Source organism: Macadamia integrifolia, chromosome 6, assembly GCF_013358625.1.
Source record: "Macadamia integrifolia cultivar HAES 741 chromosome 6, SCU_Mint_v3, whole genome shotgun sequence".
NCBI lineage: Eukaryota > Viridiplantae > Streptophyta > Magnoliopsida > Proteales > Proteaceae > Macadamia > Macadamia integrifolia.
In genome coordinates this window covers 22,245,500-22,270,369 of record NC_056562.1, presented here as the reverse complement: position 1 = coordinate 22,270,369, position 24,870 = coordinate 22,245,500, and the positions used below count along the sequence as shown (strand labels likewise).

Below are 24,870 nucleotides of genomic sequence, written 5' to 3'. Positions count from 1 at the left end.
CCCCCCCCCCCCCCAAAAAAAATTTTTAAATGTGTAAGGATCAAGTTTTTCTACACTTACGAATCTATTCACGGAGGGATACTTTAGGAAGATACTAGAACTCTATATTCTATATAGGATGATGGATGAATTGTACATAGCCAACGGGGACTATTAGATTGCATTAGAGATGGATAATTTCAATGGGGGGCGGAAGAGTAATTATGACCCAAGAATCTAATCATAAGGTCACATCACGGATTTCCTTCTCAATGGGTATGAAGGGAAAGTTATCAATCTTAAATTATATACAATATAATTGTAAATTGAGATATTCAACCACTAAACTACAATGTCAACATACAGCCTTTTTTTTCCCCACATTTTTTTGGGTAGGAAAAGAACTTTATTCATAATCAGCGTGAAAAATAAATGGTTGGGGTTGAACACATCTCATGTAGTTACGGATCAGAATTGGGTCAAACCATCGTAGATATACGTTACCAACAGTGTCCTCCTTGCCAAGAAATCAGCAATGTTGTTTTTCTCCCTTGTAATTATTTGGAAAGAACAAGATACACAAAAAATTAAGAAGATAAGTATAGAATATCTTTAAAGATGGACCTTATCTCCAAAGGCAAGTTTTTAATGATTGACATCGAAGATAAGTAATAACATTCTAATTATCAGACTCAACAATAACATTATTAAAACAATTAGAAATCAACTCTAGAAGGGTTTGACGGATCGCCAACAGTTCACCAACACTCGGACTATTGAAAGTTGATGGAGAAGAAGAGAGTGCAAACAAAGGTTTCCCAGCATGACCTCCTGGTGAGTGTGGGCTTGTTGCCCACCACAACTCACCAACTACACTAGGCAATTGCTGTTTGCACCTTCTTATTGGGTACACTCATGAAAACGAAATATATCTATAGACCAAGACAGAGATGTGTTCTCTACTAAGCCATCACATAATTCTTCTAACTCATCTAATCTTTATCCATATGAGTACTCCTCTCCTCTATTTACCTAAAAATTCCAAGATGGAGGAAAGTGAGAGTACATTAATCAGTGACAATAGTAAATAATACAAATATGACTTAAGCCATACAATCTTAACAGTATCTTCATTCATATCCATTTCTGATATATAGAAACAAAACTAGATTAATCAACCATTGCAGTTTATACGGTAAAAGGCATTTCTGTTATGGTTCTTGTTTGTCTATATAGGAGTTTCACCCACTTGACTATAGAATTTTGAGCAGCAGGTAAGACTGAGGTTAGTAGAGCAGTGACTATAAATTTGAGGTCACCATTAGGTGCAACAGTAGTCATTGCAATAAAATAAGTAATGGCAATTGCAACCATTGAGATCTGCAACTCCAAATGCAGAGGGAATCGGCTTGTCAAGATATTGATCATGTATAGTGACAAATAGAACCCTGTAGAATTGAAGAGCACGAATAACTCGAATATCACCTTATATTTTGTTCCATAAATGGACTCCCCTGCTTTGTGATGGGGTGGTGCATCTTCCTGCCAAAAACCACATGGAGGGCTCAGCCCGGCATGGTAGGTTGCCGTCGCTAATAGTACAGCTATCACCAACAGTGAATTACGAGCTTCGCTTGGCGAATCACTGTCACTCTTGAATTTGAAGTACTCCACCAAGTTGTTTACATGCAAAGAGGAGGAGGGCTGTGATGTTCTTGGATTATTTCCCACAGCTTGATAATTGCTTGACAAGGGAGAGTCAGAGACAACATCTTGAGCTCTCAAAGCACCTGCCTGTTGGAGTATGTCTGCAATTTCTCGGTCACCGGCTTCGCTTGGGAACATTAGCAAGACATCAAGGGGAGTGAGACCGCTGCAGTTCTTGGAGTTTACTTCCATCACACTATCTCCAGTGAGCAACAACTCCACCACCTGCTTCAAATGCTCTTTTGAGTTAGGTATAACATGATGCATAGTAGGATGATATTTCATCTTTCCTGTGTTAGAGCTACAGATTTCATAGATTAAGCTATGGTTTTCTGGATGGCCTGATCTAAGAAGAAGAGTTTTCAGAGAGAGAGAATTTGAAGATATGAAGGTGACTAAAGAAGACAATAGGGACTGAAACCAAAGTGAAAACCAGGAGAAGGGACACGATTTTTTTAAGCGTTTTTGTTCCACCGCTACTGTTCTTCTAAGTTTCAAATCCAAAGCTCAGACAGTGGAAATCAATGTTGGGAACAAGGATTTGATTTGGTCTGTGATCAACTACAAACCTTGAATTCTTAGTATGATTTCCTCAATTTAGTGTTTATGCCTAATAGTTTGGGTATTACTTCTGTTACTGTGGATTATGCTCTTTCAGGTTAAATTGTTGTATCACTATTCTGTTTTTAGAGGGGCTTAGTGTGTCTCCGATACGATACGATACTCTTCGATACGTATCTTAATTTTGGCCGACCGATACGGCGACCGATACCGATACTTTAATCCTTGGTGGGCAGTGTTAGTGCTAGTGAGGTGATGGACGTGGAGGTGGAGGTGGAGTGGAGTTGAAGGAGGAAATCGATCGGGCTCCTCTCCAACGACTGCACCCTCCAACGCCTCTCCAACGACCATCCAAGGGCTGGGAGGGCATGATCACACATCCCAACACCTGCCAACAACACTTGGGGATATGTATCCAAGCCTTCCCAGCCCTTTGGATGGATAGTCAGAGGGTCGTTGGTGTTGGAGAGGATCACAATCTGGAGGAAATGGAGGTAAATTGGAATGAGATCATCTCTAGCCAAGGGGGTGCTGGAGAGGGACCAGTGAGGATTTTGTCTCTCTCTCTCTCTTGCATCCAAATCCTCTCCCAAGGCTGGGTTGCCCAAAGAGGCATCCGACGGCCAGGGGTGTGTGCCCAGGTGCTACCAATTGTTCGATGCACACTGGGAGCACTTGGGAACTGGAGAGGATTCGGATCCCAGCCCATGTGTTGGGATGCATGCTCGGGTCCTCGCAGTCACCAAATGCAACTCCGAGCAACCTAGCCGTTGGAGAGGATCTCTCTCTCTCCAACACCCTTGGTCTAGGGAGGATCTAAATCCAAGTATATGTGGGACTCAGGTCCTCTCCAGCCATTGTGGCACACACACCCTAACACATGGGCTTGCAACCCCAAGTCCTCCTAGTCATTGGATGCACATTTGGACGCCCAAAGACTAAAGAGGATCTGAGTCCGTATGCCCATATGTTGGGATGATTACTGAGTCCTCCCAGCCATCTGATGCGCATTAGACCTCCAACACAACTAGAGAGGATCTGAATCCATAAATAGGGGGTTGGGTTGTATTTTTCCAAAATATTGGGTACTCCATAAGAAAGATTTTTAGAATCTGCAAAATCGGACTGGGAATCAGTAAAGAGCACTGACCTCACGCTGCTTTCTGGAAGCTGCAAGATGCAAGACAGTGTTGCCTTGTTCATCCTTCCTGTTCAAGAAACTGTCCTTCTTCACCTCCTTCACCATCTCCGCCAATACCCCAAAACCCTCCAACTGGTTGTTCTTCAGGGCAAGGTGAAGTGCAGTCTCACCTTGAACCGTCCCCTCTCCTGCAGATTCAGGACAAGCTAAGACCAACTCTCTTATAACATCCAATCTTCCTTTAATGGCCGCATAATGAAGAGGAATCCTTCTCTCTCTTCCCTTGAGGCAGCACACATGGTTGCCGATCTTCAACATGTCCCTCACCATATCCAGGTCCCCTTTAGCAGAGGCAATGTGAAGCGGACTGAGCCCACCTTGGTTCAGTTCTTTCGCGAACTCGGGCTTTAACCTCATCACTTCACTCACGAAATTAAGTTGCATTGCCATGGAGGCAACATGTAAAGGGTTTCTCCCCAGAAGATGATAATGAAACAGAGTTTAGTATGAGCTGATCTGCATGTAGCAATTGCTGTAATTGTACTACATTTCCTGTTAAAGCAGCTTCGTACAATCTCAAATCCATTCTTATGATGATGAGAAAGCGAAAAGTAATGAATTTTTGACAGAGAAATCGAGAAGCTTTGATAGTCTTATATTTGGAGTTTCATTCTTCCAAGTTTGATATCTGAAAAGTCAGAAGCTTTGGTACTAATTCATTTTCATTATTTTTTGTTTTCATTAACTTTGACCTTAAAGCCATTGGTTATAGTTCACCAATCTCATAATTTCTAACCAAATAAAGAATCTCATCATTTTTCAGGTTTATCTATTGCCACTTTCTTGGTTTGATTGACTTAATTAAGGGCATTAAGGCGGTTTCTCAGATAAAAAACCATTCCTTCCCCCTCTCCCCCATGAAGAAAGAAATGGAAAGTCTCTGCACCAGAGGGCATAGGTTATATTTCTATGTCAGCAACCAATTTATTTGAAAGGTGATATGGCAATTAAATATCAAACGTATTATCAAGTAATGGTATAAGTTAGAGTCGGCCCGATCAATGATAAGCTTCGTGGAATTTGTTTGAGATGGTATGATCATGTTCAAAAGAGGCCCGAGGATGTCTTAATAAGGAGAAGTGATCTTATGCAGTTGGAAGGAGCTAAAAGAGTTAGGGGCATACTTAACAACCATAGGCGAAGTGGTGAAGAATGACATAAACAGTCTAGGTCTCTCCCAAGTATGACTTTGGATAGAGCCTATTGGAGGCCTAGGATCCATGTGCCCGACCTCACTTAGCTGAGATCTCCTGACTTGTTAGGCTGGTACCTCTTTCCTCTAACTCTCATTTTTCATCTTCTTTTATTATTATTATTATATATATATATATATATATTTTTTTTTTGTTGGATCAATGTAGCCGACCCCATTAAGTTGGAAAAAGGCTGAGTTTGTCTGTTGTTGCTGTTGGTATAAGTTCGCCCATAAAAGTACAAACTCCAATTCAATCATATATAAACCTTTCCATGTAATGACATACACTCCTTTGAAATTGTGAGAAGAGGAAGGAACTTAATTTAACAGGGCAGTTGAAAAACCAAGAAGAAAGTGGTCTGAAGGATTAGATCTTATATCAACCAATCAGTATCCAATCCATATTGCTGATCCGCTTTGGATATAAGAGCAAACAAAGTAACAATCTATTATTTTGAAAGATTAATCCATTAATTGGTTCAATAGATGGTGAAGATTGAGGGATGGAAGATTATTAGCAGCTTACAAGGATGGAAATAGATTAACTGATCTTCACAGGACTAGATTTGGTTTCTTCATTTTGTTAGTGCAGTTCTTTATAACAATTCTCAGCTACCAGAGGGTGCTTAGAAGCTGAAGTATTTCTTATTCTATTAGGAAGTACAAATAGAGCACCCCTGCACAGGACATAAATAAACCATAACAATATTAGAGAAATTGAAATTGATCTTCAAGACTCTAGAAAGAATTCTTGACAGATCATGATGAAATAAACCCAATTTTCATAGCAAAGACGAGACCACACTTCTAAAACTCAGTACCCATAACCCTTTTAACAATGAAACTGATGGGCATATCAATGATAAACTTTTTTTACAAAAACCAAGAATTATGAATGAAGGCTATTTGCTGGTTGCAAGAGATCTGCAAATGAGTACATCTCATATCTTATTTCGTCATTTTATTACAGTTTGCGATGAACACCTCTCAGACACCAGGCTGATAACCAATACTTAAGCTCTTCTTCTTCTACTAGGAAGTATTCCCCAAACCTTGAGCAACCATAATGTGAACCTGACCAATTCAAAAAGAACAAATATGCCCACCAATGTAACCACTGTGAATAGTGTCTTGACTCTTGTTGGAGCTATGTAAAATACTGCACAGATATATGTTGCCGTCATTGAAACCATTGCAAGCCGTAGACCTGCTCTGAGAGGAAACCCAATTGTGAGCAAACATATCATTCCCATTGATGCGAAGAAACCAATTGTATTAAAAAGTGTAAATATAGCAAAAACTTCGGGGTCACGAGCCATAACAGCTTGTCTAATCGCTGAGCCTTTCCTCAAAATGGCATTAATCTGACTCCAACTAGAAACTTCATTCCCAGTAAAACCACTAGGAGGACTGAGTATCGCTTGGTAGGTCACAGTTGCGATTAGCACAGCTACAACCATCAATCCACTCTGCTTCTCATTAGATGCTTCTCCTATTTCCTTAGTCAATTCCCTCCAAAGGTTCCATGGACAAGGTGGGGGTAGCAGCATTCCTGCTGGTTTGTTTGGCTGAACCTGATCAGCAGCAGGACCCTTTTGAGGTAAAACATCTTGAGCTCTCTTTGCTCCAGCACGCACTAACTTCTCTACCATACTAAATTCACCTTCATTCAAACCTTGTAGAACAACATCTGAGACGTCCAAAGGCGTGAGGCTGCTCGAGTTCAAGGCATTCACTTCCACCTCATTGCTAATGGCATCCCCATTATGCAACATATTTATGATCTGCACATTATTCTTTCTCTTTATAGATCAACATCAAAACTTTGGAAGTGAGTTCTAGCAAGTAAATGAAATTCATGAAGAACAATCACTAGTACCATCATTCATATGTACCTTTTTGTTTATAAAAATCAGAACTATTCATGTATGAGGGGAGGGGGGGGAATAATTTCAGATAGAAAACACAAATAATGTCTCGAAAAGTTAGCAAAGAATAGTACCCTGGAGGAAATGGTGAAACAATGAATAATGCAATTCTTTGGTGCAATATCAGAAATGTTCATTCATAGTACCTAAAAAATTCTGAAATGAGTTCCCTGTCATTGCCTTGTTGGACAATCAACACTAGATAGAAAAGTAATTTGAGTCCACATTCTTATGGATATGTTGTTGACTATTGAAGTGGAACACAACCAAATATACTGGCATGTATGCTGTCAAAGATTTTATTCACCATCTAATTAATGGCATTATCCATAAAAACAAATAGCTAAGAAAAGAAAATTTTAGGAAAGAAAGGTAACAAAGGATTGACTTGCCTCTCTCTGCTTTCTAGAGACTGCCAAGTGCAGGACAGTATTGCCATTCTCATCCTTCCAATTTATGATCTCCTTATTGAACTGTTTCAGCCCTTCCACCAAGACTTCAAATGCTTCAGACTGGTTATTCTTCACAGCCAGGTGAAGAGCAGTCTCACCTCTAACAGTCAACTCTCTGACAGATTCTTGGCTAGTGGAAATCAATTCCTTTATGACAATAATTCGACCTTTGATTGTTGCACAATGGAGAGGAGTCCTACCATCTCTGCCTTTGAGAAGGCATATATCATTCTTGATCTTAAGGAGTTCCCTCACAATCTCAACATGCCCCATAGCTGAAGCAACATGCATTGGACTAAAACCATGTTCATTTAACTCACTAGCAAATCCAGGCTTCCGACTTATGATCTCCTTCACGAAGTCAGTTTGACCAGCTAGTGAAGCTATATGCAATGGATTCTCACCAGAGTCCATTGTAGCTCTTTCGAGAATCAGTGGTTCTTCAGCAAGTAATGCATGCAATGCACATATATCCAGTACGAGCAGCATCAACCAATCTCTTATCCATTCTTGGAATGGTGAGCAGCAGTAAAGGCAGTGACATATTCTGATATTGACAGCTTATTTATAACAGAAAATGAAATGTAGTTTCTAAGAGAGAGAGATTGCCTCATTAACATGATTGCTTGGATATGTTGTTTTGCTTTCTCCACAGGAAAAGCATTTTGCAATATTGGAATGCCTACTAATTTCACAAGTTTAGATTAACAGTAAATCTGTCATGCAAGTAAGAGTGCCTATACCTACTTTTATCTATCTTTGGAAGCTAAATGAGATGAGGAACAATCTAATATCTAAATTTGGCTCTTACCACAACTTTTTCTCACAGGAAGCAGGGAACTTACCTTACTGGGTTACTTTCTCTTTACTAAAGATACCTCGGAAAACTTCTGGGGAAGCAGGTCTTGGCCAACCATGTGCCTGCAACAGCTTAATTTATTTAATTAATTTTGTTCTTTCTTTTCTTTCTTCCTCCCTGGGGTAGAGTCGCTTGTTCAAGACTCAGCTATGGAGCCATTCTACTGAAGCCATCCGAGTGTAGCTAAATTCACCTCCCACCAGCATTCTCAGAAAATCCTCGAGATTCCTTAAAAATGCTTGAAGAGGTAACAAGGCTGTTTCATCTTGTGAAGGGGGAAAAAGCAAATTTTTTTTTTTTTTAGTGGAGGAATACTATTATAGCCATGATGAAAATCAGTATCCACCATTGATTGGTCAGAACAATATTAAGTTCCTCGAATCAATTTTATCATGAAACCTAATTTTTCAATGGATAATTGGATTTTGTCACATTATATAGCAAGATGTTAAAAATGGTTCCCTTCAAAGTTTCAGCTCAGGTTGGGGGGGAGGGGTGACTGGGAAAAAAAAAACTGATGGTTCAGCTCATCTGTTGTTCCACTCCAAAACCAGGTAAACAAGCAAATTTGGTAACAATGGGCAAGTATATCTCTAACTGGCCTGAACCCAATCAACTCCATGAACATAGAATCAGACACTACCACAATCTGTACATAGGAATTGTTGAGCCGCTCCGCAAAAGCGGGGTAAGGCTGCATACATTATGACTCTCCCCAGAGACTGCAGTAGCAGGAGCCTCATGCACTAGGTACCCTTGACACCAGCGTATGAACTCAATTTTCTTATAAGCTGGGCCAAACATTATTACTAGTGATAGGATAACTGACCAAGACCACACAAATAGTAAGGTTGTTGACTTGATTCATGAGCTTTAACTTATCTATTTTATGCATGGTTTGAAAACTTAGACCAGAGTTGGCCAATTCAAGTCAAATCGGCCACGATTAAATCCGATTTTACACATACTGAGACCAACCAAGTTAAGCCAAGTGATGGCAAGCCCAACCGATTTCCTGGCTATTTCTAGCAAATTCAAGACGATTCGATTCGACTTAGAATCGAATTGAAATTAATGGAGACCGATCCTGTACTGATTATGAGTTTTAAAACCTTAATCTTATAGTCTACAAATTATCACTTCCCCTCTCCACAGTCCATACCAGACAAATGAATAAATAAATAAATGGAGGGTAAAAAGAACAAGGTCTATTCCGAATCCATAGAAATTATTATTATTCCACTTTTTGGAACCAATTTTATCCACAAGCAGCTTCAGTATAATACATCCCGGGCTAGAACAGAGGAAATAATCAATAATGGCCAAAAAGAAGTCTTCTATAATTTGTCTTGGATCTGTTTGTGAAAACAATTGACCAATAACAATTCCCAGATTCTGGGTTTTAATAAATGGAGCAAAGATTCTTGCCTTGTTAAGTGATACAAATTAGAAAAGGGTAAAATGTAAAGCCCTTCCAAACCGGTTCTATAGCTCAGAGGACATGCTTAAAGTCCAGGTATGGCTTCAAGATTGTACTTCTCAGAAGCTGAAGTTCCGGTATCCTGACTCTCTTGCGATTTTGGTTTCTTTATGGCATCAAGAGTTTGTAGATATGAATACGACGCACTACGGTTGGAGGCTGAGCCTGGATTGCTTATCCTGCTTGCAAGGAAGCGACGTATCAGACCCCTGAGGAATGGGGCCATGGTATCTGGCTCGTGTTCTAGGTAGTACATGATTCCTCCCATGCACATACAGAATAAAGCCACCTGTCAAAGTTAGGAAGTCATAAACAGAAAGATGTGTCAAACTTTATACAACTATTTTTATTCTATCTAAATCAGATAACAGTTCACAATTATATACTATAGGATTGACAAAAAACACAAAATTAAATGTAGTTGTAGTTGTAAACAGTACAAGTAATAAAGCTAAGTGTTTTATCTAAATCCAATGACAGTTTCACTATTATATACAATAGGATTGACAAAAACACAAAAATAAATGTAGTTGTAAACAGTACAAGTAATAAAGCTAAGACAATCATATAATTTTTCATTTCAAGCCAATCATGAACTAAGAACTGCCTTGCTTGGACCAGACTATAGCACCTCCTGTTCAAACGTCTGCTGAGGAAGATCCCGAGTTTTTAACCCACTCTACAATGAAACAAGCAGGAATTTGGAGGTAGTATCCCATTTCTTATCTTATAAATGTAATCTCAAATACACAACGAAAAAAGAAAAAAAAATACCACCATCAGGACCTAACATCCCCATCATTGCTAGACAACTTCCTGCTCCATATGCTCGAAATGTTTGCCTGCCTGCTTAGGTGATCTATTTACACATTAACTCTTATCCTCTTTCTTGCTTCTCTGTTTCTTATCTTTACAGAAGCTTTTGGCTTTTGTGGGTTTCTCAGATGCAGACTCCAATAGGGACTCTGTTACAATAGATATACAAAGCCAGAAGCCCAGGTGATGTAGATCAAAGAAAGAAGAATAATTTTCGGATTTGGGTTTGTTTTGGTTTTTTGGGTCAAATTGAGCCCATGTTTCAATAAGTTAGGCCCAAATTCAAGTCCTCAATGGGTCATATGGGTCATGGGCCAAGTGATTTTGATTTTTCTATTGTAATGGACCCATTTTATAAAACCCAAATAGGGAGACTTGAAGCCTACACGAAAATAGGTATAGTTTCTATTTTATTGAGTTTCTCTTATAAGTTTTGAGTAAATACTACTTAGATCTTAGGTCAGCTTTCCTTCTATTTAAGTTTCTAATTATACAAGGTTCCCACTATATGCGTGGGCCTCTTTTATTTAGTTTATATTTTCTAAGAGTGCTACAAGCACCTATATATTGTAAAGACCATTGTGCCAATACCAACAACTTGAAGTTGAATGAGAATCTGGTTTTATGCCATTTCTCTGTGAAACAATGAGATAGGAGATATTCCTAGGTTAGTGAGAGACTGACCAAGGCCATAAGGTGAGAGGCCTCGGTCATATCTCTTCCCCTTCTTCTCTCCTCTCTTCTCTTCCATAACCTTTACTGTTAGTTATTATTTTCTGCACCTACATTTACCATCTACAGAGCATATCGTGGCCACCTTCTTCTACAGTTATTACAACTGTTAGTTGGTGTGAGAAGGTAATGCAGGAGCAGTTCTTTGGACTGGGCCGAATCTGTTTGAGAGTTCCGACCAGAATCGGGCCCGAATTGGAATTTGGGTCTAGTAGGATATTGTTAGTTTATTTATTTATTTACTTATTAGCATTTATCTTGTAATCTTTTACGCTAGATTTCCATTCCATTTTCAGTTTTAGAATTTGATTTAGAGTTTTTTGTCTCAGTTTTTCGATTTTCCTTTTTTTATTTGGGCCCATAAAAAACACGGGTTCCACACCAAAAGGTTTCCATCAATCCCTCATCAAGGCAGCCATTGGAGAGTTCATAGTTCATGCAGCATCTTCTAATCTGTGTTCTCTGAACAGCAAACTTCCTTGGAGATTTTCAGCACATCAAGCCAGTAGATTGAGTCCAGGTTTTGGTATGATATTCCCCTTGTAATACACCATCTTCGATTAAAATTTCTTGGTTGTCCAATGGTTGGATCTCCCTTAGGTATACAGTTACTAATTCTGATCCTTTACTTTCTAATTGGAACTTCTATTTTATCTCATAATCGAGCCATTAACAGTGGCTGGGATTTTGAAGTGTTAACCCTCCCCAAGTTTCCTACCCTCAGTGAGACTAGTTCCTCCAAGTAGTTTACTTGCTACTTGATCATCATGTTTTCTGAGTTTTTAACATCTATTCTGTCCTTCTGAAAGTAGCAAGTGTTCTGCTGTTTGTTTACCTATGACTGGATGTTACGTCAGAGTTGTTCCAGACCTGTGGCTGCACCGAATATTAAGACTTTGTTACTTGTTTGGTAATTGGGTTTGTTATCTTTGTCTTCTTGTTGGGTAAGGTGTTCTAACCTACTGTTTTGACAGTACCTGTGATCCTATTGTGGGATGGGCTTCTAGTGACCTAGACCTCCATTACCAGTACCCTGTTTTGACCAACTTTTTTTTTTGTTTTGCTAACGACGGGTATCCAGTCCTGTGGCCTGACTAGTCCTGTGGATCCATATTGACCCCACAACCGCATGGACTAGGTCATACCGGGATTGAATGAGAACCATTCAACTTTCATTGAAAGCAATGAAGAACACTAAACATCCCCGTGTGAGTGGCCCCAAGGAGGTAAGAGGAGTCAAACTCAGAACCACAAGCTTCCTGAGGCGAAGGTCCCTTGCCGACTCGACTACCCCTTGGGGTTACTAGGACCCCGTTACCGTTACTGTAACCACCATTAACCCCTTACTTCATCAAGGAAGTGGAGGTGGTTTTAACATCTTAAACAAATTCCACTTGTCCCATGTATTAGATCCCTTAACAACTCAAACAACAACGGCTCCAAAATGTGCCTGGGCTGATGTGGCAATTTGAGCCACATCAACCAACAAAACATGCATGATGAACACTGTTGCTTTATTCCAACAATTTTGTGAAACATGGAGAAAAAAATTAAAATACAAAGAACTGCATGTTCTAAACATTGTTTTGTGGATGAATGAAACTCAAGTCATAGTCTAAGCAGAGAAACTCTTTCTGGGACATGACATCAAAAGATGGAATTCAGCAACAATACTAATAATCCTAATCTACTTCTCAGACCCAAAATGTAAACTGGTCCATTTGTTTCCATTAATATCTTTTTTAGTATTTTTCCACACAGAGGAAAGCAATTAGTTTGGCTAAGTATGCAGTTTGAAGTATTTAATCAAACAAAATCCTGTTGTCTAAGAAGACTGTAGGTACGTAAGATTTATACCTCAGCATTTTTTATATCTGGCAGAAAATGGCGATTCACTAATATGTACCACAAAGAATCTCCAGCTCGTGGAAGAACATATAGAGCAAGTTCCGAACGTCTGGCTTTCTTCTCCAATAGGACAGAAAGGGCAGCAACTCCGCCAGCCACCCAATATACAAGTTTGTGATCCTTTGCAGCCACCTTTCTGTGTAGACATATGACACCCTGCATCCCCCAAAATTCAACATTAGGACAAGAAGTTCATGAAAAAGAAATTCATAACGATAAGTACCTAATTACCTGAAACATTCCAACAAAAGCAGACAAAAATGTTGTTGATCGAACAGCGCCTTTAATAGCATTCCAGCAGGTATAAACTGGAGACTCCATAAACTATTGGGACATCAGAGTAAGAAGAATCAGCTCCAAGGTACAGCTGCCCGAAATGGATGTAGCAAATATCTATTACAATTCACAAGAAATGTTCTTAACTTTTCTACTGTGAACAACAAAAGCAATACAAGTCAAGTGATGGAAATCATTGACAGTCGCACGATTTAAGGTACAGAGAGATTACATAAGATTTGATCTGCTAGACCACATCATGACATAGGTATATTCTGAGCATGCACAACAACTGAGACAGAGGCATCATACGACTGAAGAAAGTATAATTGCATGAAGATCACAATATCTCATGTCCTCACTTGAAAATCAAATCCTCTGCATGTTTTCAAGTCAAACCTAATATCATCTTGGATAATGTATTTACATAAATGAACTCTAATGTAACATTTTCCAGAAACCCACATGTTGATTAACTCAGATGATCAGAAGAGACATGCAATACACAGCTTTTCTTGCATTCAAGCATCACCGGAAGTTAATTCGATAATTCCAACAATATAACTTCTATATTATGTCCCTATGATAATTATTTGATTATATAGTTTAGTATGTAAAAGCACAAATGATTAATACAGGGAGTGGGGGAGGAAGATGCAGACACTGAAGAGGTCAAGGATATTGTGCAAAAGATCGAGGGAATGAGACATCCCATCAGAGAGGTAAAGTTCATTGTAAAGTAAGGTTACCCAAATGCAATAGTTTGACATTTCTGTTTAACCCTAAAACACTATTTAAGAATGCCACACCATACAAAAAATCCAAACCACAACTACACAAATCATCAGAGTGTATCTGATAGAATCTTGGATTATTCTCCTGTCGTGCTCCTTCCAATGTCAAACCATTCTGCCTCACTATATACTTCTCTTTTTCATTTCAAAAGTTTCTTCTCTTCATTCAGTAATTGTAAATTTCATCTTTGACATTCAAGAAATCGTTATTTCAGCTTCAAAGTGATGGGACCACGGGTTCAAAAACCCCCAATTTCGGGTCACTATGGGCCCACCCAAGTGTATAATAGCCAAGTATTAAAGAATGATGGTAATTCTGTAAATACACAAGAGATTTCAAAGGAGGGTGACAGTTTGGTAATAAAATAGAATCTTAAAGGGCTATTGACATATAAGACTAGGGAGGGACAAAATAGAGATTAAGAGATAGTGATGGAGGGCAAACTGGGAATTAATGTTAAGGAGGAATAGCACTAGGAATAATGTTAGAGGGGAAGAGTATTCTAGGAAGTGCAGACAAAAAAAGGGTTAAAGAGAAAACCCAAGATAGGTTGTCTTCAAACTTTGACCAAAGGCAAACAGCGGTAAAGCAGGAGCCACTTCGGAGGAGATAAATCTCTCATTTGAGTATCATCAACTTGAAATTCTGAGGCAGGATTCTACACTCATGGGTCTCTCAAAAACAAACAACAATATGCCAGAAAATCAGGTAAGACAGCAATGAAATTTTCCGCAATTCGGATCTAGCGGAAGGTATGGCATCAGCAATGGATTTTGGTTTGGAACTCTTCATTGAAGCAAGCTTTCGGGCCGGGATTTGGTATATAGGGTCATTTGAGAGAAACTTACTCCCAAAATATAAGAAGGAAAAAAAGGATCAAAGGAGATCAATCCAACTTCGTAGGGCTGTCAGTGTTGCCCAGAACAGAGTTCAGAAATAATAGCAATGGAAAGGAGGAAAGAAAAAGAAGGGTTGAGGAAAATAGAAGAGAGATGCAAAGAGACTCACACCTGAATTGAGAGGAATCAGAAGAGAGGAAACAAGAGCACCAGCATTGGAAACAAGCCACGCAGGGGTACTAGCCTACTACTCAAGCAAAACTCAATATTCCATTCTTATTCACTGTTAACTGTATTGATCACATCAATATAAATATTAAGACCCAACAGAAAAAATAGAAACTAACCCTACTTAGGAAACTGAAATAGGAAACTATCTCCTACGTAGATAAACTTCCCCATTATAAAGATTACAAGATAATTCCAAATAACTAAATAAACTTCTAATATCCTACTGAACAACAACCAAACTTGGACCCGGTTCTCGGTCTGGGCCTACAATCGGGTTCGAGCCAGCCCACACAAGCATTACTGCATCACAGAATTCCATTCCTTAATACTGCCAAAAAAAACTGAACCCTATGCCCCTACTGCATTCCCCATTCAACTAACCTATCATTAGATTCCTTCATTTGATGTAAAAAGGGATTGGTTGATCAGAATCAACACTAACCAACCTACAGAAATTCAGGATCGTCATGACAGAAATAACAAAATATGAATCGACTTCAGTTGGATCCTAACAACAATGTCTTCATCATACCAAGAGCTATTTCAGCAGCAATATCAAGCTTCCAATTGTCTCCCCATTGCAGGTTCACTCACGGAACAATAAATAAAGATGAAGAATAAACAGAAAAAAAAAAAATAGAGAAGGGGAAGAAGAAGGATATGTAGGTATCTCACCTACTGTAGAGAAGGCCTCGACCTAAATGCACGAGGGCATCTCACCCAAGCTGTCTCTCACAGCACACTGCATCCCACAGGTTTCAAAGCCAAGCTTTTTTCTTTTCTTAAACTTCAAATCATTCTAGTTATAAAGGCTAGTTCAGTTAAGAACCAACTCTACAAGAGGATCGATACACCGATGTCCAGCAGTCAATTCACCTCTTCGAACAGTCTTCAATGGATCAATAAATTTCATAATAAATGCTAGCTGGAATTAATTGGAAATGAAGGGGAAAAAAATAGAAAATAGGTATAAGGATAGATTCGGATTGAGCCTCTCACACACTCATAGGCATCTCATCCAAACTCACTGCATCTCACAGCCATGGCATAGAACCAACTCTCTTTTTTTTCATTAATCAACTTGTCAATCCTTACAACTGATGACTTATTTATAGCTTGGCCTAAGCTTCACAAAATAGAAAGTACAAGAAAAAGGAAAGTTTCTTCCTTGATCGAGAAGAAAATCAAAAGGGAAACTTCTAAAGAACTAACTTTCCTAAAACTGAAAATCAAATACCTAGTCAATAAGAAAGACATGAAAAAAGGAAATACAATAAAAGGAAACAAATCACCAAAATCTCCTAGAAGCTTCCACCTAATAGCTTGCTGTCCAAGACAAAACAGAAAATAGAAACTTATTGAAACTAAACTAATTCAGAAATTTACAAAAAAAAAAAAAAAATACAATAAAAGGAACAAATCACCAAAACTCCTAGATAGTCTTTCCACCTAATTGTCCCAATCTCCTAGAAGCTCACTTAATATCTGCTGTCCAAGCAAAACAGAAAATAGAAACTATTGAAACTAAACTTAATTTCAAATTACAAAAAAAAAAAAAAAAGGAAATTACACTCCCCTCCCCTGTATGTTTCAAGTATTACAATTAGACCCCCTGCGAAGTTTGAAATTACAACCACACCCTATGCTGTTAACTCTGTTAGAAGTTCATGTTAAATGACTCATTTACCCCCTTCCCCTTTCTTTAAAAAACACTCTGAGGACACTCTCTTGAGAGCCGATCGAGGGTTCATCAATTTGGATTTCTTGGAGCTGTTGGAGGGAGAATCGGTGCCTGACTCCGATCTCCAATCGAGAGTTTCCTGAGTCCGATCACCTGAATCGATTGAGGTGCTGATATTGTGAAGGTAAGAACACCTCTTTTTCCCCCCTTTTTCACCCCTTTTTTCTGAAATTTCTTGGCCTAAGATGCAACACGAAATAGAGAGTTCTTAGTTCGAGGGTTTTATGGTTCTGCTTCTACAGAATCGGACCCAAAATGTAGATTTCATCATCATAAGTTTACCAAATATCAGATTAATGGAAGTGGAAGGTGTGACCACCAATCCCACTTGCATTACACCAGTCTCCATATAGGTTAGTTAAAAGGAGATGGGAAAAAACATGACAGTTTGATGCGAGTACAATAGCATGACAGTTTAGCATCAGAGTAAAGAGTTCATGGTGTAGAGAAAAGAGTAAAGAGAAGTATGCAGCAGTAATTTGTTGTAGTAGAGAAGTCTTTAAAAAGAAACGAGAAACAAACCATTTAAGGCCAGAAACAAGAACTGGTTGCCCAGCAATGATGAGGGTTAAATTAATGGACTTTAAAAAATGGAAAGTGATGGAAATTAGTCTCGAGCACAACCATATAATTACTCCAGCTAGTGTGCAATTCTATAAATCTCATAAAAGCACAGGTGTTGGAACCAAATGGAAATCGTTTTTAGATAGCGAGGCTGAATTACAAGCAAATAAGTTGTTGCAAACATTTGGCCTAGATGTATGGAATCATGAAAACTTAAGTTTTGATGAAAGAGATGCTTTGTGGGTTTTGGATCAGGATGTACAACTGAAGATCAGGGAAGGTGATGCAAAAGACATTTTGAATTTCTTTTGTCGTATGCAGTTGATGAAGCCAAACTTCTTTTACTTGATGGATCTCAACAATGGAGGAAACTTGAGGAACATTTTCTGGGCTGATCCCATGTCTCGAGCTGCATATCATTACTTTGGTGATGTTGTTGCAGATTGTGAGTCAATGCATTTCATTCCTGTCTTGAAGAGAAAATGTTGTTTTGAATCACAGCTCTCTAAAGTGTATACAAATGATACCTTTCAGAAGTTACAGTAATTTGTTTTGAATCACAGTAATTTGTTGGGAAAAAACATGACAGTTTGATGGAGATGAACCACCTTTGATTTCAGAAGTTCAGAAACCATGGAGGAATGAAGAGGAAGAGTTACAACTACCGAGTGTCCATCATTCTTCTCAAGGAAGAAGACGGTAATAAGTTGGGGGTATTTTGAGGTTTATGGAAAACATGTAATACACTTAACGGTTCCTCACTCACGGTCAGGGTACGGTTGATAGAAACTAGAACTTAGGAGGGAGGGGAGTGTAATTTCAAACTTCGTAGGGGAGGGTTATGTAATACTTGAAACATACATGGGAGGGGAGTGTAATTTCCTCAACAAAAAAAAAAAAGGAAAATAGGACCCAAATCACTGTTCATGTGGTTACTGTTCACACCGGTACTGTTTGCATGAACAGTAAAAACTTTTTCCTGAATTTGATTCTCATCCTCTTCTTCAGGCTTTGATCTGCATCATCATCGACCAGAATGATTACGGTTTCATCACAGACCTCTAGTTTTAACATATAGTCAAGCAGTTAGTCTCAAGTAGATATTAAGTTGCAATACCTCACCCTGACATAAACACTTACTAGCTCTTAAAATCCCATCTTAATTTGCAAAATTCCAATTATAAATCAACCCTATCATATGATCGTCATATTGATACAAACGAGAAAATGTTGAAGGAGAAAATCACCAAGAATCTGCTCTGACACAGGAAAGTATTTGATGGATTGGGCAACAGTGAAGAAAGAATTCAGGGGAGTGAAGAATCATGCTTGATGCTGATTGGTTGCCGTTCCAGAATATTTTCCTAGGGAGATACACAGGGATTTCATATAATTCCATAGGAAAGAGAAAAAGGAATCGGTATAAAATTTTACAGAGAACCCCCTGTTAACTAGAAGAATGGGAGAAAGCTTGTGTGTCTTTAACTGATCACACAAGTCCCCTATTTATGATAAAATCATGATAGAGTTATGATAGAATCATGATAGGAGTACAAAACAGAAAATATAAAACATGTACAAGTATACCCCCCCCCAAACCAGCCACCCCACTCTAATTAGGGTCGGTGGAGGGGGGAAAGCCCCAATGTGCCCCTGCGGCACACTAATCCTTATTCTAACACCCCCTTAGTTGCAGTCACCACTTGCCCATGCTTTTGCATTCAGAATCAGGCCAACTCCAGGGCACCTACCCGAGTATATTTCTCCGTCCAAACCTATGTCAATATTTTGTAGAAAGTTTAGCAACCATCCAAACTTTGATCTTATTCTTCTAATTGTTGTTTCCATCCTTGTATCAGAAATTAGAAAACTCTGGGACACATAAACACTTCTTTTTCTCAAGCCAAACAACCCATGTACTATTGTTTCTCTCCGTACTCTTAAGTTGCTAGAAAATCCAGAAATCAACCAAGAGTTTTGTTTCTCGAGTCGTCTTCTTCTTTTGGTTCACTTTTCTTCTCTTTGTAAACCTGGTTTGTCTGGCACATGAAGTAGGATGGGGCTACAAGAAAATATGATAGAAAATATAACATCAAAGAAGGAAGCCAGGACCATTCCAACCAATATATGAATGATATAACTAATATATTATTCTGCAACTGAGATCATGAAGCACTAGGATAAGAATTAGTTGATTAGAAACATGCAAATAAACAAACATATAGATATCCTAGTAGCTGTGTGTGTGTGTGATATGTTTAACAATTTGATGCCTGTCTTATGTCGAGCAAACACATTACAAATGGAGAAAAATAAAATTGAAAAAAGGAATTTGAGAGCAATGGAGTACCTTTTGTAAGTGAAGAACAACAAATGGTACAAAAGTCAAAGAGAAATATAGAGGAAACGTTTTTCTGAAGGTCGCAGATGCTGCATTACCATTGTGAGCTAAACACGAGTTTGTGTCTGGATGTATTATAGAACAAGGAATTATAGAAGGAAACTCTTCCAACTTTACTGAGCTAGATCCTTTTCTGTTAATTAAGTAAGCTGACAGAGCAACAACATCTACTGGGCCACCCCTACAGCTATCCCTCACAGCCTTGTAAACAGGTGCTGCAACTGGCCCGGTCTTCTGAATAAAACTTTGATATGACTTTGGTAAGCTCTCAGGACGCATTACAAAGGCATACATAACCTGAAATATAACAGAAAAAGATTGTTCATGAGAGAGTAATTTTTTTCGAAATTGCAATTTACTAGTATAAATATCTTGATGGAACTCCATTAAGAACTGAAGAAAGTATATAAGCTGGAAGAAAAGAAAAAACAGAATTTTTTCGAAGAAAACAGAATATAGCTTTCCTTTATTGAACATGGGAGGGTGAGAAATGGGAAGGCAGTGAAATTGATTAACTTTCCAATCACAACATTGTCCGTTTAAAACTATTAGGTCAATAACTCAATAAATTAAGCTGCTCTATAAAATACGATGTACTGGACTTGGGTGCGGCGGAAATGTCCAAGATAACCAGACAGAAAAAAAGGGTATGCTGAAAAAAGTTATCATCCAATGCAAATTAGTTATGGTTTATCTCAATCCTCTCTAAAAAGTACCAAACAGTAAATCAGATCAGAGAGAAATCTTTCTCCAGCTCACTAGTGAATCAGTAGGGGCTAAGAAGAATATAAATGAGCTTGAAAGAATAAGTACCTGTTTCAAGGGAAGAACAATGATACTTATAATGGCAGAAAAATATGCAGCAAGAGAAGTCAAAGAAAACACATAAACGGATAAATTTCTGAATGACAATGCATACCTTACTTTTTCTTTGAATTAAGCAGGATATGGTCGTATTTAAAAATGGAAAAACATGATTTATGATTTGAATAGAACATACATTCAAATTTGACAAGGTTAAAGAAATGTTTGGTTAAGATAAACTTGCATTTCCAGCCAAGACTAATCTGTGCTTGAGCTCTGTGTTACCTGGGCACATGCTAAAGCAAACAACAAAGTATCGCCGTGTCTCAAATGGCTTCCCCATAGTTGAAACTTGTTCTTGGATTTTGCAGAATTATAAGCACACTGAGAAAACAAGGAGAGTCATAAGCAAGGTGGGAAAGAGAGTTCCAATTCCGATCATCTTCAGCTTCATAAAATTGGAAAAGTAAAAGTAGCAACCATCTTTTACCTGGGAAAGCCTAGCCAAAAGATACAAAGCAAGGGTACGCCTCCGGCTAGAGTCATCTAATGCTAAAATAGATAATCCTGCAACCGAACCCGCTAAAATTCTGCTTCATCATCCCTTTAACTAAGTCATAAATATGGAATAGGAACCATCATACATTAAACACTTAATAATAAAGATCACCCCAGTACTAAAATTAATTAACAAAATCATATTGTGCAGCAGAACGTACACATTAAATGGTGTCTCTTTCTTTCTAAACTTTCTCAAAAAACATCTCAGGGCATGATAAGATCCAGTAAAACCACCAAAAAGTAGCCCAATACGACAAGCTTCTTCTCTCACTATCAGATCCTTCTCTGATACAAGTTGCTGCAAGTAGCAAGAAAAATCCTTAATCTCAGCATGTCAAAACTTAAAATATCTCTGAAAGCCTTTCAGAGATAACATGCAATGAAAATACCCTTGTTTTGAGATAAATAACACATATTTTCTAGATTCTGGTCGGTCCTTGTAAACAGTGAGCAAAAAGCAATACAAGAAAATGTAACTCAAATAAGAAAAGGGAGCAGCTGAAATGATTGCAAATCTCAAAACCTTTGACATCAAGTGATTGTGTCCACTAATCAACAAGGCAAGGTCATTGGGAATACAGTACAATGCTTCCTCATCCTTAATTATACCAAAGCTTTGCAAAATTTAAGAAATGAAAGTTTCCTATAAGTGGATCTTTTGTTGAGTGGAATTACAAATAGCCAAGCCCCTTCCTTTCTAGCATTAGCTAGCAAGAAAAATATCAGATAATGTGTAGCTCAGTGACTAACTTTACCACACTTTTCTGTTGGTTTGCAGATTGGGATCCAAATAGGAGCTAGGTAGGTTAACCTAAGTGGTGCTTGTCTTCCAAGCCACAATTCATCAGTTCTTCGGCAAGAATCCCACAAAATCCAACATAGGCTTAAATTTTGTGTATGCTCAAGTGCATTGGCATGTTCCTACCATTTTCCATCAGAAAGTGGCTCCAAAGGTAGAGTAGGACTGCTATAAGGATTTTGGGACAATCAACTAAAAAAAATATTGTTTTAGAAGGATTAGCTCTTAAAAGTCATTTCATGCTAATTGAACTGGCCTGCACAATGTAGGTATTTACATATGACAAATTAGTAGCCTAGGCACCATCACCAAGAAATCTATGATGCTCCCCTTTGTCATTAACCTAGGTTCCTCATTTTCTATGTCCAAATTCTTAAATAGACAACGATGCAAAGCTCAAACAGTACTGCCAATTCTGGTCAGCATTCAAATGTGTGCTGCGCTGATCGAAAATGGAGAAAAAAAAGTTACTATGAATTATTTATAACAGCCATATTCTGATTAAAACAAACTGATGGTTTATGAATCAAACTCTGCAATTTAAGTTCAACTTAAGAGTTAGCGTCCTGATGTTGCCATGAAAACTGAACGATAATTCAGGATTCATGTCTACATGAACTTTAGAAAAAACTTACACAACTTCCAACTTACATAAATATTCCTTCATCTATGTGGATTCAGGACCACCAATGCAAAAAGAAAGTAACAATCCAATTTATTGGGCATATCCGGACAAAGGGTAAAAGCCTAATTTTGAAACATAGGTGATGTAGTTTGGAAGAGAGTTATTAATGTTGTATGTAGGTTATTACAACGTAGAAGGCATATCCAATGATGGGAACTTACTGACTCTAATGCAGAACGTTAGGTGTTTCGATCATAGAACTTAAAAGGAAAATCTTGCACTGAGCACTCCAATATCGTAGTTAGATTACAGGCATTTGTCTTATTCCTCGTTATCTGATTCTACATACAGAGCATTCAAGCTGATTTGACCCAAATTACACAAATACACATGCACCAATCCAAAATCGATTATTTCATCAAATATTATGAAAGAGAAACCCTACCTTAAGATCCAGGAGGGATCCATAAGACCGACCCCGAGCGAGCTTGAAAGCACGAAGAAGGATCCCAATTCCGACACGTACACCGTAAGAAAGAAGGAAGGTCTGACAGAGATTACCAATGGCATTGGCCACGCATGACTCATCCGCATGATCACAAGGCGGTTGAAGCCCCCGAGCACGGCGCTGCCGCCTCTGCAATTCCTCAATCGCATCTCTCAGCCTCTCCTCGGCCTCCCTGAGGCGACGCTCGGCTGCACCGTCGGAGTTATCGGGAGTTGATGGCGGAGATGGAGGAGGTGTGGAGGAAGCGACGGGGGATTTCAATAGGAAAGGCATGGTCGCCAGAGTCGCCACAATCCTGGAAGCCTTTTCCGCATCCGTGAAATCGAAACCAAATGCAAACTTGTCACTCTCATCCACCGAGAGAGAGAGCGCGAGAGGCAGACGGCGATGAAATATAATCAATATATAACGTAAATGAGATATCAATGTGTGGCTTTGCTCGAGGGAAGTGAGTGGGCCGACAAAGGCCTTTTTCGCGTCATCACTTGTGGGCCGTGGCACACCACTCGGTTTCGGACACAACTGGACCCCGTGTTTAAAGTTCGACAAAACTAGGGTCAAAAAAGCATGTCGTACCGCCAGGCTAGGGGTGTCAATCGATCGGGTTGGGTGGGTCTCGTTCGTTCGGGCCTAACAAGGTTTGGCGGGCCAACGTCTTCAGACCAAGACCTACCAATTTAAGGAATGAATCAATCTTACTCGGTGTCATGTCAGGTTTGGGGTTTTAATCGGGCTAATCATGTTATATTTGGGCCTTAAACATGGTAATGTACCAATAAAACCTCAAACAATCTTTATTTTTTTTAGATTTAAATACTTTAATTTATTTTATTAAATTATCAATAATTTTAAAAATATATTACACTTAATTATAGTAAATAATTGAAAAAATATTAATATATATACCTATTCTATCCCAAAAAAGTCAAAATATTTATATAAACGGTCAGGTTAAACGTGTCGGTCAAAGTCGGGCTTGTAAACAGACCAAGTCGATCAAGAGCCGATCGGGATTACCCTTGCACCGTGTGTTACCTATTTATAAACCGACTGAGCTTAGGCCTAACACGTTTATTAATCAGGCTAGGTCATAAACGTGACAGACTCGATCTGACCTACCAATGCCGGCTTAGAATTGACACCCCTACACCAGACACCAAGTCTAAGGGATCAAGAGTGCCAATTGTTTAGGTTCAGTTCGGTTCTGTTGCATTTGTCAAATCTATTTAGGTTCCATTGTGGGAAAACCATAATTGAATAGGAATAAATCGTTTTTTTTTTTTCTAAACATTAAGAAAGAATATAATTTATTTGTTTAATACAAACCCGATATTTCAACCCTAAAATCGAAACCAAATTAAAACAAGAAAAACTTCCAATTTTTAAACCAAAATCAAAAGGATTTGTTTTAGTTCAATTTAAAACGTCCTGTTTTCAATTCTAAATTGACTTCTTTACCAAGTTCCAGCCGTTGTAGCAAAATAGCACCCGAATCTATCACTTGAGTCGCTCAAGTTTTCAATTTTAGATGACACCTCTACAAAAAAATAAGATCTGGTTAAAATTTCAGTTTTGTGTTAATTAGATGTTGAATTAATAGGTGGAAAGGCCCAAATCCCAATTAATATATGAAGTCACCAAGAGTTTTTTAGTATGGGCTGCTTTTATGTACTCTCTTTCATGTGTTTTCAAATTTTTAGCTCTTCTTTTTGAGTGATTGTATATAAATGTTTAAGTAACTTAATTAACACCGAGATGGATCTATAACATGTTCAAGTGTTCAATCCAAAAGTTTAAGTTGTTAGATGTGAGGGCTCAATATATATGAAGTTGTCTAAAGCCCTAGGGTTTCCCAATGTGATATTACGTGAATCTAGCTAACTAGTGTTCACAATGTGAAGGAACCAA

At 38.5% G+C, this 24,870-nt stretch overlaps 3 protein-coding genes across 3 annotated transcripts; all 3 read right to left on the bottom strand.

Annotated features, from left to right (window-relative positions):
• Positions 1-1,167: 1,167 nt before the first annotated feature.
• LOC122082127 lies at positions 1,168-3,450 on the bottom strand. The gene is made up of 2 exons (XM_042649611.1): positions 3,398-3,450; positions 1,168-1,911 (listed from the first exon to the last, which is right to left on the bottom strand). The coding sequence occupies exon 2, from the start codon at positions 1,876-1,878 to the stop codon at positions 1,168-1,170; it is 711 nt and encodes a 236-aa protein (XP_042505545.1). The 5' UTR covers positions 1,879-1,911; positions 3,398-3,450.
• A 1,833-nt stretch (positions 3,451-5,283) lies between these two features.
• On the bottom strand, positions 5,284-8,911 carry LOC122082126 (ankyrin repeat-containing protein BDA1-like). Its single transcript, XM_042649609.1, has 2 exons — positions 6,949-8,911; positions 5,284-6,427 (listed from the first exon to the last, which is right to left on the bottom strand). The coding sequence occupies exons 1-2, from the start codon at positions 7,510-7,512 to the stop codon at positions 5,657-5,659; spliced, it is 1,335 nt and encodes a 444-aa protein (XP_042505543.1). The 5' UTR covers positions 7,513-8,911; the 3' UTR covers positions 5,284-5,656.
• A 180-nt stretch (positions 8,912-9,091) lies between these two features.
• On the bottom strand, positions 9,092-23,359 carry LOC122082398. Its single transcript, XM_042649929.1, has 8 exons — positions 22,900-23,359; positions 21,189-21,328; positions 20,960-21,059; positions 20,755-20,853; positions 19,615-19,962; positions 13,050-13,142; positions 12,768-12,974; positions 9,092-9,651 (listed from the first exon to the last, which is right to left on the bottom strand). The coding sequence occupies exons 1-8, from the start codon at positions 23,233-23,235 to the stop codon at positions 9,388-9,390; spliced, it is 1,587 nt and encodes a 528-aa protein (XP_042505863.1). The 5' UTR covers positions 23,236-23,359; the 3' UTR covers positions 9,092-9,387.
• Positions 23,360-24,870: the final 1,511 nt, after the last annotated feature.